The sequence below is a fragment of the Ovis canadensis genome, chromosome 3, assembly GCF_042477335.2.
Source record: "Ovis canadensis isolate MfBH-ARS-UI-01 breed Bighorn chromosome 3, ARS-UI_OviCan_v2, whole genome shotgun sequence".
Taxonomy (NCBI): domain Eukaryota; kingdom Metazoa; phylum Chordata; class Mammalia; order Artiodactyla; family Bovidae; genus Ovis; species Ovis canadensis.
Window position 1 is genome coordinate 181,238,046 of NC_091247.1, and position 14,938 is coordinate 181,252,983.

The 14,938-nt window shown below is 43.3% G+C and overlaps 1 protein-coding gene across 1 annotated transcript in view; it reads left to right on the forward strand.

Annotated features, from left to right (window-relative positions):
* The first annotated feature begins 275 nt into the window (after positions 1-275).
* The window catches only part of RFX4 (regulatory factor X4), a 152,799-nt gene continuing 138,136 nt past the window's right edge, over positions 276-14,938 (forward strand). The window contains exons 1-2 of the mRNA XM_069585249.1: positions 276-345; positions 10,037-10,123. Of these exons, the coding sequence (XP_069441350.1) occupies positions 276-345; positions 10,037-10,123 (157 nt within the window). The remainder of the gene's footprint in view (positions 346-10,036; positions 10,124-14,938) is intronic.

Here is a 14,938-nt window from a genome sequence, read left to right on the forward strand (position 1 = left end):
CAGTCGGTGCCAAATCACTGTTTGGTGGGCCAGGGATGGAATGAGAGCAGGGCCAGGGTGGGGCTGCCCCTTGGAGGCAGGGACAAGGGCCCCTTCCTGGAACCCAGTGGCCCCTGGGGCAAGGCCTGTAGTGTTGCCATGGCAACCCACTGACCTGAGGCGCCCCCACCCTGGAGAGGTCACAGCTGCCCACCTCCTGGGCCCACTTCCCACACGAACCTGTGTGTCACCACCGTGGGGAGCCCCAGGGGAGACAGGAAAGGGGCCGAGACAGAATGATCCAGAGGAACGCACATCCGGGCCTGAGGGGAGACAGGAGCAGGCCCCGGCGGCACGGGTCCACTGGTAATGACTGGGGTCTGGGGGAGGGCTGTGAGGGTGCGCCCTGGCACCCCCAGAGGGAACTGGGGCCCGGTCTTCCCTGGGTAGCTTCACGTGTGGCCTGTCAGCTCTCTTATGTAGCATTTCTAAAGCTGTGCGTTCCTAAAATAGGCCCCAGTGCAGCACCCCAAAAGACTGCTGATAAAAAGAGGATGAATGCCGCCTTCTATTAAAACCTGGTGACACTTCCTAAGATGAATGCCGCTTTCTATTAAAACCCAGTGACGCTTCCTAAGTCAGGCGGCATTTTCCTCAGGTATTGCATAAGTCAAGAACTCCCTGTTCTCACCCAGTTCCTCAGAAACAAAGCTCATCGTGTTATTCCCCCACTGCTTCAAATCATGGCCAGCTCCCAGCTGCCTGCAGGCGTCTTGGCCTGGGAGAGGGGGCAGTGAGGCCTTTGCAACCTGCTCCTAATGGAATCCCCCACTTGTCCCCTACCATGCCTTGGGTCACGGGTCATTGGGTTCTTCACCTTTCCCAGAGCCCATTTTGTGCCTTTGTCCGTGATGGTGGCCCTCTTCCCCAGAACACCCTTCTCTCCTCCTTGGTCTGGCAGATGCTGACCTCTTTAAGGGCCAGTTGAAATGCCCTCCCCCCTACCCTCTGTGAAGCAGCCCAGCTGAGCTGGAAGCCCCTTTTTGTCATCTAGACATACTCCCAGTTACCTGCTGGCTTAGAAAGGCAGGGTGCCGGGGTGACAGACAACAGCACTGGGGTCAGACAGACCTGTAGTGGTGACTTCACCTAGCTTGTCTGACACTCACTTTCCTCCTCACAGCGCTGGAGCTGTTCAGGGCTCTGTTCCAGAACTGCTGTGAGGAGGAGAGGTCAAGCAGAGTGACCAGCGTGGAGAGGGCACTCAATAAATGCTGTGTCTGTGTGCTTAGTCCCTCAGTTGTGTCTGGCTCTTTGCAACCCCACGGACTGTAGCTCATCAAGCTCCTCTGTTCATGGGACTTTCCAGGCAAGAATACTGGAGGGGGCTGCCATTTCTTCCTTCAGGGAATCTTCCAGACCCAGAGATCAAACCTGTGTCTCCTGCATTGGCAAGTGGATTCTCTACCACTGAGACACTTGGAAAGCCCTCAACATATGCTTGACTGTCCCCACCACAGCTGTGAGCACCTGGTGCGTAGAGACCATGCTTCCCTCACTTTCCCACAAGCCCAGCATGCTAAGTGCATCACCTATGTCATTTCAGCTAATTTTTGGAGAAACCTGGAAGGCAGGACTTTAAAGAGGTTCAGGAACCACCTCAATGTTACATAGCTAGTAAGTGGAAGGACTGGGCTTTGAAAGCTAGTTTTTCTAACCACTGGGTCCACATTCTTCCTGGCTTGCCTCTATCTTCTCTTTCATCTTGTACTGTCTGCCTGGGGTTACTCTGCATCAGCCACAAACATGTTCCATAAACAGATCACTCACGATCCACCCGTGAGCCTTTGTCTCTGTGGTCCCGGCTCTCAGAACCTCAGAAGTGCTCACTCCCTCACCATGTTCAGTCTCTGCTCCAGTGCTGTTTCTTCCCAGAGGTCTTCCTGAGGAAGGATGTTCCCTCTTCTTTCATTCACTTCATCACAACCATCACGACCAGCTCTGTGCTTGACACCACTCCAGACTCTTGGGGACTAGGCACCAAACGAGATTCTCAGGATTGTTAGAATTTACATTTTTAAGACGGAGGGAAACGTTGTTGCTGTTGTTCAGTCACTCAGATGTGTCCACCTGTTTGTGACCCGATGGACTGCAGCACGCCAGGCTTCCCTGTCCTTCACCATCTCCTAGAGCTTGCTCAAAGTCATGTCCGTTGAGTCAATGATATCATCCAACTATCTTGTCCTCTGTCATCCCCTTCTCCTCATGCCTTCAATCTTTTCCAGCATCAGGGTCTTTTTCAATGAGTCGGGTCTTTGTATCAGGTGACCACAGTGTTGAAGCTTGAGTTTCAGCATCAGTCCCTCAAATAATATTCAGGGTTGATTTCCTTTAGGATGTACTGGTTTGATCTCCTTGCTGTCCAAGGGACTCTCAAGAGTCTTCAGCACCACAGTTTGAAAGCATCAGTTCTTCAGTGCTCAGCCTTCTTTATGGTCCACCTCTCACATCCATACATGACTACTGGAAAAACCATAGCTTTTCTATATAGAACTTTGTTGGCAAAGTGATGTTTCTGGTTTTTAGTACACTGTCTAGATTTGTCACAGCTTTCCTTCCAAGGAGCAGGCATCTTTTAATTTCATGGCTGCAGTCACCATCTGCAGGGGAAGGAAATGGCAACCCCCTCCAGTATTCTTGCTTGGAGAATCCTGTGGAAAGAAGAGCCTGGAGGGCTGCTGTCCATAGGGTTGCACAGAGTCGGACATGACTAAAGCGACTTAGCATGCATGCATACGTTGGAGAAGGAAAGGACAACCCACTCCAGTGTTCTTGCCCGGAGAATCCCAGGGACAGAGGAGCCTGGTGTGCTGCTGTCTATGGGGTCGCACAGAGTTGGACACGACTAAAGCTACTTAGCAGCAGCAGTAGCAGCAGTCACCATCTGCAGTGATTTTGGAGCCCACGAAAATAAAACCTGTCACTGTTTCCATTGTTTCCCCTCTATTTGCCACGAAGTGATGGAACCAGATGACACGATCTTAATTTTTTGAATACTGGGTTTTAACCTGAGTGAGGGAAATAAATAAAAAGAATGCATAACAACATCTTTTCAGGTCCTGAAACTCTCGTCCATCAGAAATATCCTGCTGTAATATAATGGTTTCCTGTTAAATAGCTTTTGTCCATCTCTTCTTTTTAAAATTATTTTATTTTCTTCTTCTTTTTTTTTTTTCTTGGCCACACCACCTGACATGTGGGCTCTCAGTTCCCCAACCAGGGATCGAAACTCCGCCCTCTGTACTAGAAGTGCAGAGCCTTAACCACTTAAAACAGTGACAGATTTAATTTTCTTGGGCTCCAAAATCACTGCAGATGGTGACTGCTGCTACTGCTGCTGCTAAGTAGCTTTAGTCGTGTCCAACTCTGTGCGACCCCATAGACAGCAGCCCACCAGGCTCCTCTGTCCCTGGGATTCTCCAGGCAAGAACACACGGGGAAGTCCCTGTTCATTTCTTCTGTTAGAACTTTACACTGAAGACCTTTGATAAGTATTTGCAAAATAAATAGATGGATGGATGAGAGGGAACCACTGGTCTGTGCCTGCTCTTGGGTGGCCTCGGGTGCAGTGGCTTGAAGCAGGGTTCCCGGCCAGAGTCTGAAGTGAGATCGCTGAATCCTCGGCACTAGACCGCCAGCTCCAGTGGCCAGTGACAAGGCCCTGGCAAATTCATGTGGAAATGAATTTGCACATAGAGACAGGAGTGAAACAAGTAATGTGTTTATTAGGAAAAAAAAAAGGGTACATGCAGACAGACACGCAGGTGGGCTCCAGGAGACAGAATGGTAGTAATTGAATTACTTTTATGGGGCATTTCTTCTGGGTTTCCTTCGGCCAATCATCTTGCTTTGCCTGGTTCTGAGTCTGTATTGGGTGTATCTTAGGGTCCTCCCCTGTGTGTGTGCACATCTCTCAGCCAAGATGAATTCTAGGGAAGAGACCTATGGGTACGTTGACATCACTTACTATGGGTGGTGCCCCTTCCCCTTTTTGACCTCCAAGGAGCCTTTCTGTGCATGTGTAGTCAGAGACGTCTCCTTGACTTCGAGAATGAGGAACGTGTGGTCTTTTATCTTTTATCTGGACAGGGTCCAGCCTCCTCCATGATCCTGCTGTTATGGAGTTTCTGTCCACAGGGGAGAAACTATTCAGCCTGGGGCCCATCTATCTCTTGTAGGATGCAGTGGGAAGAATAAGCATAAGCTTTGGAGCCTGAAGATCTGGGTTTGAATTCTGACTTTAATACCTTTGAACTGTGTGACCTCGGGCACACCACTGCCAACAAGCCACAGCTATGTGCAGTTTCCTTATCTGTGCCTACGTACTCAGTCCTTTAGGAGTGTCTGACTCTTTGTGGCCCTATGGACTGTAGCCGGTCAGGCTCCTCTGTCCATGAGATTCTCCAGGCAAAAATACTGGAGTGGGTTGCTCTGCCCTCCTCTAGGAGATCTTCCCAACCCAGGAATTGAACTCATATAACCTGCTGCTACTGTATTGCAGGCGAATTCTTTACCGCTGAGCCACTGAGGAAGCTATTCCTTATCTGTGACGTGGTGTAATTTTCTATCCCATGAGGTTGACTGTGAAGCTCAGATCAGGTTCTTTGTGTCAGGGTGCCCTGTAAACTTCAAGGATTATGTGCCTTTTGGCAACCAACGTGGTCGGCTCCTCCTGCCAGGCCAATGTATGTTCGCAAAGCACTGCTCTGAGTCTTGGACTGGCCTGGATGTGCCGTGCCCCCGGTGCAGCTACTTCCTAATTGTTATTTGCTGCTGCTGCAAAGGGAAGCAAGATTTCCTCCTGGGAAACCCAATAACCACTTAAGGCTCTGCTCAACCTCATTTTAGGAACTTGAGAAAGTCACTTCAAATTCGGGTTTCCAAATCTCTGATCTGAAGTGGGGAGGCATGAAGATTGGCCTCTAAGTAATGTGGGTTAAACTCCCTGTAAGATGAAAAATCTATGAGGCATCCTCCTTCCTGCCCATGATCCCAGATGAGTCAGGTGAAAGGATGCTTTGCAGCCCAGGAGCCTATGCTCACAGTCATCTATAAATCCTGTTGGACACTTAGAGCAAGGCTCGTCCTTCCTAAAAGGTCAGATGGTTTTTATGGATCAAGTATGAGGCAGGTGGGAACAGGAGGTTATCCAAGTGTGAATTGAGCTCTGCTTCTCCAGTATCCCAGAGCACAGCGCCAATACTGCTGTGATGATCACAGTATGAGAACTTTTGTTTTTCATAACAATAAAATAGATATTAAGGCATATCACATCATATTGTCCTGAGTTTTAATTTATGACTTCTCCACACATGTAAAAACTCACATAGTATCTGGCACATAGTAGGAACTTACTGTTGTTTTTCAAAAACAGTAATGCATTCAACAACATATTTATTGTACTGTATCTGTGCACCCAGGCAGAGTGCCAGCTCCTGGGCACAGGTAAACAAAAATGACAGGGTCCCAGCAATCATGAGCTGATGGAGGTGCATCCGCCTTGTTTTTTTGATGGCAACTAGAGGGCAGAAACCAGTCTTACTCATGTTTATATCAGACTCACTTGACTACAGCTTCTTGATCTACATGGGACAAAATACATTTTTGTTAAATTTTTCTTGATTTGGAAAATTGCCTTTGATGTGTTTTCCTTTTTATGCTGTATGTGGTAGAAAAGAAAGCAATTAGGAAATTCTATAGACATGTGGATATATCTCCTTATACACTGTGCATTTTTTGATATCATTCATGTCAATAACATAATGTTCGTTGAAGCCAGCCTATAGGAAAAACTTTATACCAGGCATTAGTGGAGAATCAAGAGAAATAAATAAAATGGACTGCATTCTTAAGATGTTCAAGTTCTGAACTGAGGAGCCTGTTATGTAAAACAAAGGCTTGCAAAGAAACATGTAAATGAACTTAGCAAAAATTGTAATATGTAAGTTGAGTTTTAGCACAAGTTGTGATACAAGGCAGACTGTGATCATTGCTGCAATACTGGCAATGTGTTCTGGAGACCGTATGGGATATGGGATAAGGAGAGCTCAGAGCACGCTTGGAGAGACAACACTGTGGTTATGACCTGAGTGTGAATGCTGATCTTCCTCTTACTAGCTGGATGACTTTGGACAAGTCATCTAATCTTTCTGAGCCTTAGTTTCCTGATCTCTAAAATGGGCATATTGATAGAACCTATCTTGTAGGGCTGTTATGAGGATTACGTATGATGGTGTACCAGATGAGTTTACATAATACTTGACCCGTAAGAGCTCAGAATATGGTGGCCTTTGTTCAGCCCCTTCATCTACAAATGAGGGCTTCCCAGGTGACTCAGTGGTAAAGAATCCATTTGCCAATGCTGGAAACACAGGAGAGGAGGATTTGACCCCTGGATTGGGAAGATCCCCTGGAGGAAGGAATGGCAACCCACTCCAGTATTCTTACCTGGAAAATCCCATGGACAAAGGAGCCTGGCAGGCTACAGTCCATGGGAGTCACAAAGAGCTGGACATGACTGAGCACAGACACGCACACAATCTACAAATGAATAAGATAGATGAATGCAGTGTTTCATTAAACATTCAGTATGCCTGTCGTTCTGGTTGATTAATTCTTGATCTTTGTAAGACCATAACCCATTATTAATAGTTCTAAAGTATGTAATGTTTACATCAGGTGACCTGAACAGAGAGAGGCCTTTCAGTCCTATGGAGCAACCTGACTTATGGGACATGAGTTGCAGATGGCACTGTTAAGGGTCCCCCTAGGGAAGAAGACAAAGCTCAAAAAGCACCTGTGACTCCAAGGCTTGTGGCCTCCATAGATTTTTCAGAATGTTGTGTTCATACTGTCTGGAATACAAGACCTTTGAACACTCTGGAAACCCCCATGTGTAGAACAACAGAGGTGGTGTTTCTGTCAGATCTGGCACAGCTTAGACCCCGTCTGAACCCTCAGAGCTCACTGAGCCCCACGTGTTCAAACAGACGTTGATTAAATAGAAGATGCCAGAAGCAGGAGAACTGGATGGCTAAAAAGTAGAGGAACAACTTCTCCCAAGAAAGTGCTGAAACAAGTGGGGTCCATTTTGACTAGAAAAAAATGAAGACGTGTGGCTTCCTCCTATATCTGACATGTGCCTCAGAGACCAGACCTACTCTGCACTGCTCCAGGGAGCAGAGCTGGGCAGCACAGTGGACACAAGCTTAAGCCATGGGTCAGAGAGGTCTGAATTGGGGGCAATGGATGGGGGAAAGGAGTACTTGGTGAGATTTCTTGTCTCTCCCCTCTCTCCCTCCTGTCACCTTGCTTTCATCTCTCTCCAGGGCTGGGGTTGGGCAGTGTTGGGGAGAGGGACTGCCCTCAGGACAGCTCTTACTTGACTTGAACTCTTGTGGACGGTTGTTGCATCTCTGGCCCAGCTGGTGACCAGAGCCAGCTCCTTTCCAGAATGTTGCAGTGAGCTCTTCAGAGAGGGTTCCCCCTCCAGTTGCTGGGGATTATCACCTGCAAGTATAGGCCCCTTTGCGGAATAACAATGATGGTAACAAACCTGATTTTGGCACAGGCAAATGGGTGAGAGTGCTCCCTTTTACTGACGAAGGAGAGTGGCGGTGTATTTGTGAATGTGTGTGCCCACACGCACATGAGAGTGAGTAGGTGTGCATACCTAGCTAGGAAGACCAAGGGCTGACCTCGAACAATAGAAATTGATTTTGGTGGTATGGTTAGGTGGAGGGAGGGATTGCAAATTTCATGAGACGCCATCTGACATCAGCCACGGCTGTTGCCAGGGAAAATGTGCCAGGACTTGAAAGGGTTAGAAGATCTGAGTAGAGGCATTCTGGAGAATTCTGAAAAGACTTCTGGAGATTTGTATCCAGATGTGGTTTTGCATAAAATGTGATGACACACACCCACCCTGTGTCATCACAGCTTTGAAACCATTGCAAGCTGTTTGTTTCTACATTGTGCGTTTGCTCTCTGGAAGCGGGTAGCGTTTTAATGCTTTGAATCTCTCGGCTGCTCCCTGTTTCCTTAGAAATACCAGATTTCCATATCCTCTTAACAAGCTGGTGCCTGTTCCACTCCTTGGATATTTCTCTGCTACTTATTTACAATTGGGGAAGCAGCTTTTTTAAAAAAGCAGTTTGTTGAAACATTCAATACACACCAAAACCCCAACATTTCACTCTGCTGTTGGCACTTGCTTTCCCTTCACTACATCGCTCGGGAGCCAGTGTTAGCGTGGTTTCCTTTAACAATATGTTACTAAGTAATGAACTTTTCCTTGGCTCTTTGAATTATGTGGCGTCACATTACTCGATTAAGCTTCAGTTGCTCTCTAGGGAAACTGGAGATGAAAATCCTTACTTCAGAGAGTTGTGGTCAGAATTCAATGAAATATGTTAACATTAAAATAGGGGTTCAGTAAATGCCAGCTCCCACATTATAAAGAAGGCAGCAGGCGACAGCACTGTTCAAAAGCACACATTCATAGGTGTAATCAGTTCTGCTCTAATACTAAACGCATCCCCCCCAGTTATCACCATTCTACAAAACTGCACAGCAAAAAGCACAGCATTCACTGGAATAATAAACTAGGGGCACAACGCTTAAAAACTTTGTCAGCGACGCGTGGGGGAAAAGCTAGGACCCTAATAAGAAGGATAGCATGGTTTTACACATGTTAAATGGTTAAGAGGCATATAAATACAATAAGTATGGCACTTGACCTTGAAAAAGACTTGAAATTTACTCTTGGAAGTGGACTTTGGTAGGGCCACAGTTTGTGGGTTAGTGTGAAACGGTGGAACGTGGTCTATCTGTGGCTCACAAACCATGCCAAGAACTCAAGTAGCTGGTAGATGTTTGAAGTGTGAGCACGCGTGTCTTTTGCATATTCCTACAGGGCTCAGTTCAGCTATGTGCAGTTTCTGCGTTCACTTAATGTTTTCTAGGAAAGAAATCAAGCATAAGCAAACAGAAAATTTGTGCTAGGCACAAATGGTTCCCTAAGGTATCACTTGCATTGAACACATTTGTGGTTTCAAAACAAACATTGTAGCAGAACTGATGTACTTACCTGATGCTGTTGAATGAATGAACGAACCAATAGTGGATGCTCATAGAAAAAGCATTATGCCACTTCTTGGAAAGTACATTTGTATTGTCTGGATTTGGATTTTAAAAAAATCCTATGGTCTTTGGGTTTTAAAACTAATGCAGGGACTTCCTTGGTGGTCCAGTGGCTAAGATGCCATGCTCCCAATGCAGGGGACCCGGGTTCCATGCCTGGTCAGGGAACTAGCTCCCACATGAGACAACTGAAAGTTCATATGCTGCAACGAAGACCGGAGAGCCTGTGTGCCACAGCTAAAGCCCAGCAGAGTCAGCTAAATACATTTAAATAAATAAAACAATAGGTAGCTATTCCAGACCTTCTGAAGCCTCCTCCTGTGGTGACTTTCAGTCTGGGCTTGAAAGAGCCCCTTCAGGGGTCACTGACAGAGTAGGGGTGGAGGAAGCTGCAAGTTTCCCTGCCCTCCTCTTCAACCAGAACCCTCAGGGTTGTATCTGCTTTTCTTTTTGTTTTCTTTTGAACTAAGGGTTCTGCTGCTAACTCACAGGTCTCCAAACCATCAGTGATTCAGTTGACCAAATTTTGTTTTACAAACTAGTTCTCAGAAATATATTAATATCTTCTTTTTGAAGAAAGATAATCCCCTGTGGACACTCAGTTGGTACTAATACTCCAAAATTATTTGAATTTGGCCAAGAAATACTCAAGTGGGGCTTTGAATTACCATTTTGCCTCCAAGCTACTTAGCAAAGTCTCATCAGCAATGGTGCATACTGGGCTTCATGTTAAACCCAACTCCAGTCTGGGCAGATCTCAGAGGAAGGTTGATGGGCATTTAATCTAGTGCATTGATGATGTTCCTGTCTCTTTGCAAACACCAACAGTGTGATTTTCTTTATTTTTCATTTTCAGAGAGCTGGATTGAAAGATGTCTCAACGAAAGTGAAAACAAGCGTTATTCCAACCACACATCTCTGGGGAATGTTTCTAATGATGAAAGTAAGTGCTTAAAACTCAATCTTCCATGATGTCCTGGCTATGGGCTGTGTTCTGATGAGGAATGGTGCTTCTGGAATGCTAGACTAGGACGTGTTACCTGAAACAAAAGGCTCTCCAGCCATTTATGAAATACCCAAGCCTGCCTTATAATATCCTCCAGCAGGGAGTTCAATGCATTCAGATGGATGTGGAAACTGAGGCCACAGCAAAAACTTGCTGTTTATAAATTCTCATTGTCTGAGTCCCTAAAGACTCCATCTCAGTGATGCTCCAGTGGGAAAATGTGGACTTTGAATAGGAAAGGCCATTCTCTGTAGATATGGATTTAAAGGAGTGTGTCTTGGGACTGTTGTTTTAAAGTCACAAATGTCTTTGGTGTTGGAAAGTAGCGATTTCTCCTGCATCTTGAACTAGAGAATTGGAATTGAGGAAAGATATAAACTGCTGTGTTTGTTCCTTTCCCTATGTATGTCAGGCTAGGGCTCCTGGGTACCTTATATTAAGAGCAGAGGACTACTTAGGACTTGAATTTGTCCCTAAAGCACTACAAAAAGGGGGCAGCTTATTACAAAGTCATTTCCAACAGGGACAGAATGTCTTTCTTAGTTGGTAAAGTGCATCTCCTTGGTTCAGTTTTCTCAAAGATTCAGGGACTCTTCAGGGAAGATTTAGCCATACTGTTGTATGTCGCAGTAGGTTTTCTTTTTCATTGCTGCATAGTACTCCACCGCATGCTTCTATCACAGTGTATCGATTTAGATGTTGACGGATATTTAAACTGCTTCAAGTTTTCGACTGTTTAAGCATCTCTGAACATTCTTTTTTAACGTTTATTTTAATGTGGTAGAATATGCCTGATGTAAAATTTATCATTTTAACCACGTTAAGTATATAATTCAGTGGCCTTAGGTACTTTCACCTCATTGTGCAACCATCACCACTATCCATCTCCAGAACTTTTTTCATCTCCCCAAACTAAAATTCTGTACCCATTAAACAATAGTTCTCCATCCTCCTTTCCCGCTAGTCCCTAGCAATTATTACTCTACTTTCTGCTATTCCTTATGAATTTGACTAACTGTAAGAATCTCATATAAGTGGAATCACATAGTATTTGTCCTTTTGTGACTGACTTATTTCATTTGGCATAATATTTATCCATGTTGTAGCATGTATCACAATTTCCTTCCTTTTTAAGGCTGAATGACACTCCACTGTATGTATATACACCACATTTTGTTTATCCATTGGTCCATTGATGGACATTTGGGGTATTTCTATTTTTTGGCTAGTGTGAATAATGCTGCTATACACACAGGTGAACAAATAACTGGTTGAGTTCTCCTTTCATTCCTTTTAGATATATAACCAGAAGTGAAATTGCTGGGTCTTATGGTAATTCCATATTTACTATTTTGAGGCACTGCTGTATTTCTATGGTGGCTGCACATTCTCACCAGCAATGTGCTAGAGCTCCAGTTTCTCAACATTCTTGCTAATACTTGTTATTTTCTGTTTTTTGTTTTTTTTTTTTTGTAATAGCCATTCTAATGTATAAGGTAATGTCTCATTGTGGTTTTGATTTGTAGTTTCCTAATGATTAGTGATGTTGAGCATCTTTTCGTGTGCTAAGTGACCGTTTGTATTATGTATATTTTGGAGTAATGCCTATTCAAGTCTTTCAGCCAGTTTTGAAACATAAAGCTTGTGAACTCTGAAAATGTCATTCATTTGCTTTTTGCTGCTGCATTCAGGCTCTCTCTAGTTGCGGCAGGCGGGGCCTCTCTCTAGCTGTGGTGCACAGGCTTCTCGCTGGGGCGGCTTCTCTTGTCGAAGGGCCTGTGGACTCCAGGGTGCACATGGGCTTCAGTAGCTGTGACCCATGGACTTAGTTCCCCCGGGGCATATGGAATCTTCCTGAACCAAGGACCAAACCTGTGTACCCTGTGTTGGCAGGCAGATTCTTAACCACTGAATCACCAAGGAAGTCCTTTTGATCCTTTTTTAAAAATCAGATGGTTTATTTCTGTGGTTGATGAATGTAGGAACTTCCCCGATGGTGAGTGATAGTGAACATTTCTTTCATGTGCTTATTGATTATTTGTTTTATTCTTTGTAGAAAAGTCTATTTAAGTCTCCCAACTGCTAGTTCTTTACATATTTTGTATATTACCCCCCTATCAGATATATATGTTGCAAATATTTTTCTCCTATTCTGTGGGTTGCATTTTACTCTGTTGATTGTGCTCTTTGATGCACAGTTTTCAATTTTAAGGTAGTCTAATTTATCTATTTTTTCTTTTTCTTACATTTATTTATTTTTAATTGAAGGATAATTGCTTTACAGTATTGCATTGGTTTCTATCAAACATCAGTATGAATCAGCCATAGGTTTACCCATGTCCCCTCCCACTTGGACATCTATTTTTTCTTTTATCTGTGCTTTGGTGTCCATATTCAAGAAATCACTGCCAAATCAAATGTCATGAAGGTTTTCCTTTGTTTTCTTCCAAAAGTTTTATAGTTTTAGCTCTTATGTATAGGTTTTTGATTCATTTTGAGTTAATTTTTGGTAACTTTTCACTTTTCCTTTTCTCAGTTTATGTCTTTTTTAAAATTTCATGTACTTCTGCTCTTATCTCTAGGTTTTCCTCCCTTGCACTTTCTTCGAGTTCAATTTTTTTGCCTTTTTCTATTATGAGATAGACACTTAGATCACTGATTTTCAATTTTTTCTAAGGTAGGCATTTAAAGTTATAAAAACTCCTCTAAGTACTACTTAACTGCATCACATAATTTTCCTGGTATCATATGTGCATTATTATACAGTCAAACTTATTTTTTAATTCCTATTGTGATTTGTTCTTTTACCCATGATTTATTTAGAAATCTACTGCTAATTTCTAAAAACTTAGGGATTTCCTAGTTGCCTTTCTACTAGGAAACCTTATATGATTGCTGTTACAATTCCACCATGGTCACAGAATATATTCTGTATGACTTCAATGTTTAAAATTAGTAAGACTTGATTTTTGTCCAAACATATGTTTGATTTGGCAAATGCTCATGTATGTTTGTAAGGAATGAGTATTCTGCCATATTTGGATGGAATATCCTACAGGTATCAATTAGATCAGGTTTTTCAGATGTTCCATATCCCTATGGATTTTGATGTTGTCTCTAAGGTACTGAGAGAGGTATTACAGTGTGATTACCTATCTTTTCAGTTTTGTTAATTCCTGCTTTACATGTTTTAAAGTATTCATTTCTTAGAAATTTAGGATTGTTGAATCCTCTTGTTGAAATGATGTCCCTCCTTATATTGGGTTTCCCAGGTGGCTCAATGGTAAAGAATCCTCCTGCCAATGCAGGAGACACAGGAGACTTGGGTTCAATTCCTGGTCATAAAAATCCCCTGGAGAAGGAAACTGCAATCCACTCCAATATTCTTGCCTGGAGACTCCCATGGACAGAGGAGCCTGCCGGGCTACAGTCCATGGGGTTGAAAAAGAGTCACACGTGACTTAGCGACTAAACAGCAGCATCTCCTTATATCCAGTAATACTTATTGCCTTCATGTCTATTTTATCTGATGTTACTGTAACTATACCAGCTTTCTTTTTTTTATTGGGATTGTTGTGGTATATCTTTGTCTTTTTATTTTTAACCTTTCTGAATTCAATATTAGGATTTTTTATATAGTTTAAAAAAACCAGTCAGATTATCTTTAACTAGAATATTCAGATCATTTAAATGTAATATAGTTACTTACATTGTTGAGCCTAAATCAGCAAACTTGCTATCTAGTTTTTATTTCTCCCATCTGACTTTATTTCTTTATTCCTCCCTTGTTCCTTTTTTGGGGGGAGGGATTAACACAGTTAAATATTTTAAAGTGTTTTTCTCTGCTAACTCTCTGATTAGATGTTCTTTTAGAGTGTTTCACTCAGGGATTACATTCTGCACCCTTCCTTTCATGTCTGCCTCACATGAATCCTTCCCCCACTTCAAATACAGGGCATGAACACTCTCACAGCCTGACCTAACTTAACACTTTTCCATCATCTGCGCCATTGCTTCAGTGTATTTTACATCTAGCTATGTTAGAAGCCCTGTAAGACGTTTTTATCATTGTCTTACATATTAGTCAATGCTTATTGCTATTTATTCGCACGTTGACCCTTTCCAGGGCTCTTCATCCTTGCCAGCAAGTCCTTGTTTCCATCTTGGATAACTTTTTTTGTTTCCTTCATAACTTTATTTATTTATTTAGGCTGGAATGTGTGGCATGTGGAATCTTTGCAGGATCCTAGTTCCCTGACCAGGGATCAAACCCATGCCCTCTGCATTGAGAGCACTGAGTCTTAACCACTGGACACCAGGGAAGCTCAGGGATCATTACTTCTTTAACCCAAAGAAATTCCTTTACTATTTTTGGTAGGGCTGTATAGAGTAGTGTAGATCATGAAAACCATTGTTTATTTTACCTTTATTTTTGAAAGATATTTTTGCTGAATATAGAATTCTAGTTTGGTAAGATTTTTATTTCCCTTTCAACCCTTTAAAGTTTTCATTGCATGGTTCTCTGGTTTCTAAAAGTTAGTCATCAGACTTACTTTTACTCGTTTGAATGAAGTGTGTCTTTTTGTCTCAGACAAAAAGATATTTTTCTTTGTCTTTAGTTTACAGCAGTTTGACTGTGATGTTCTACCCAAGGTTCAATCCCTTGTCCGGGAACTAGATCCTGCCTGCTGCAACTAAGATCTGGTACAGCCAAATAAATAAATATTTAAAACATTTCTTACCTCTTAAAAA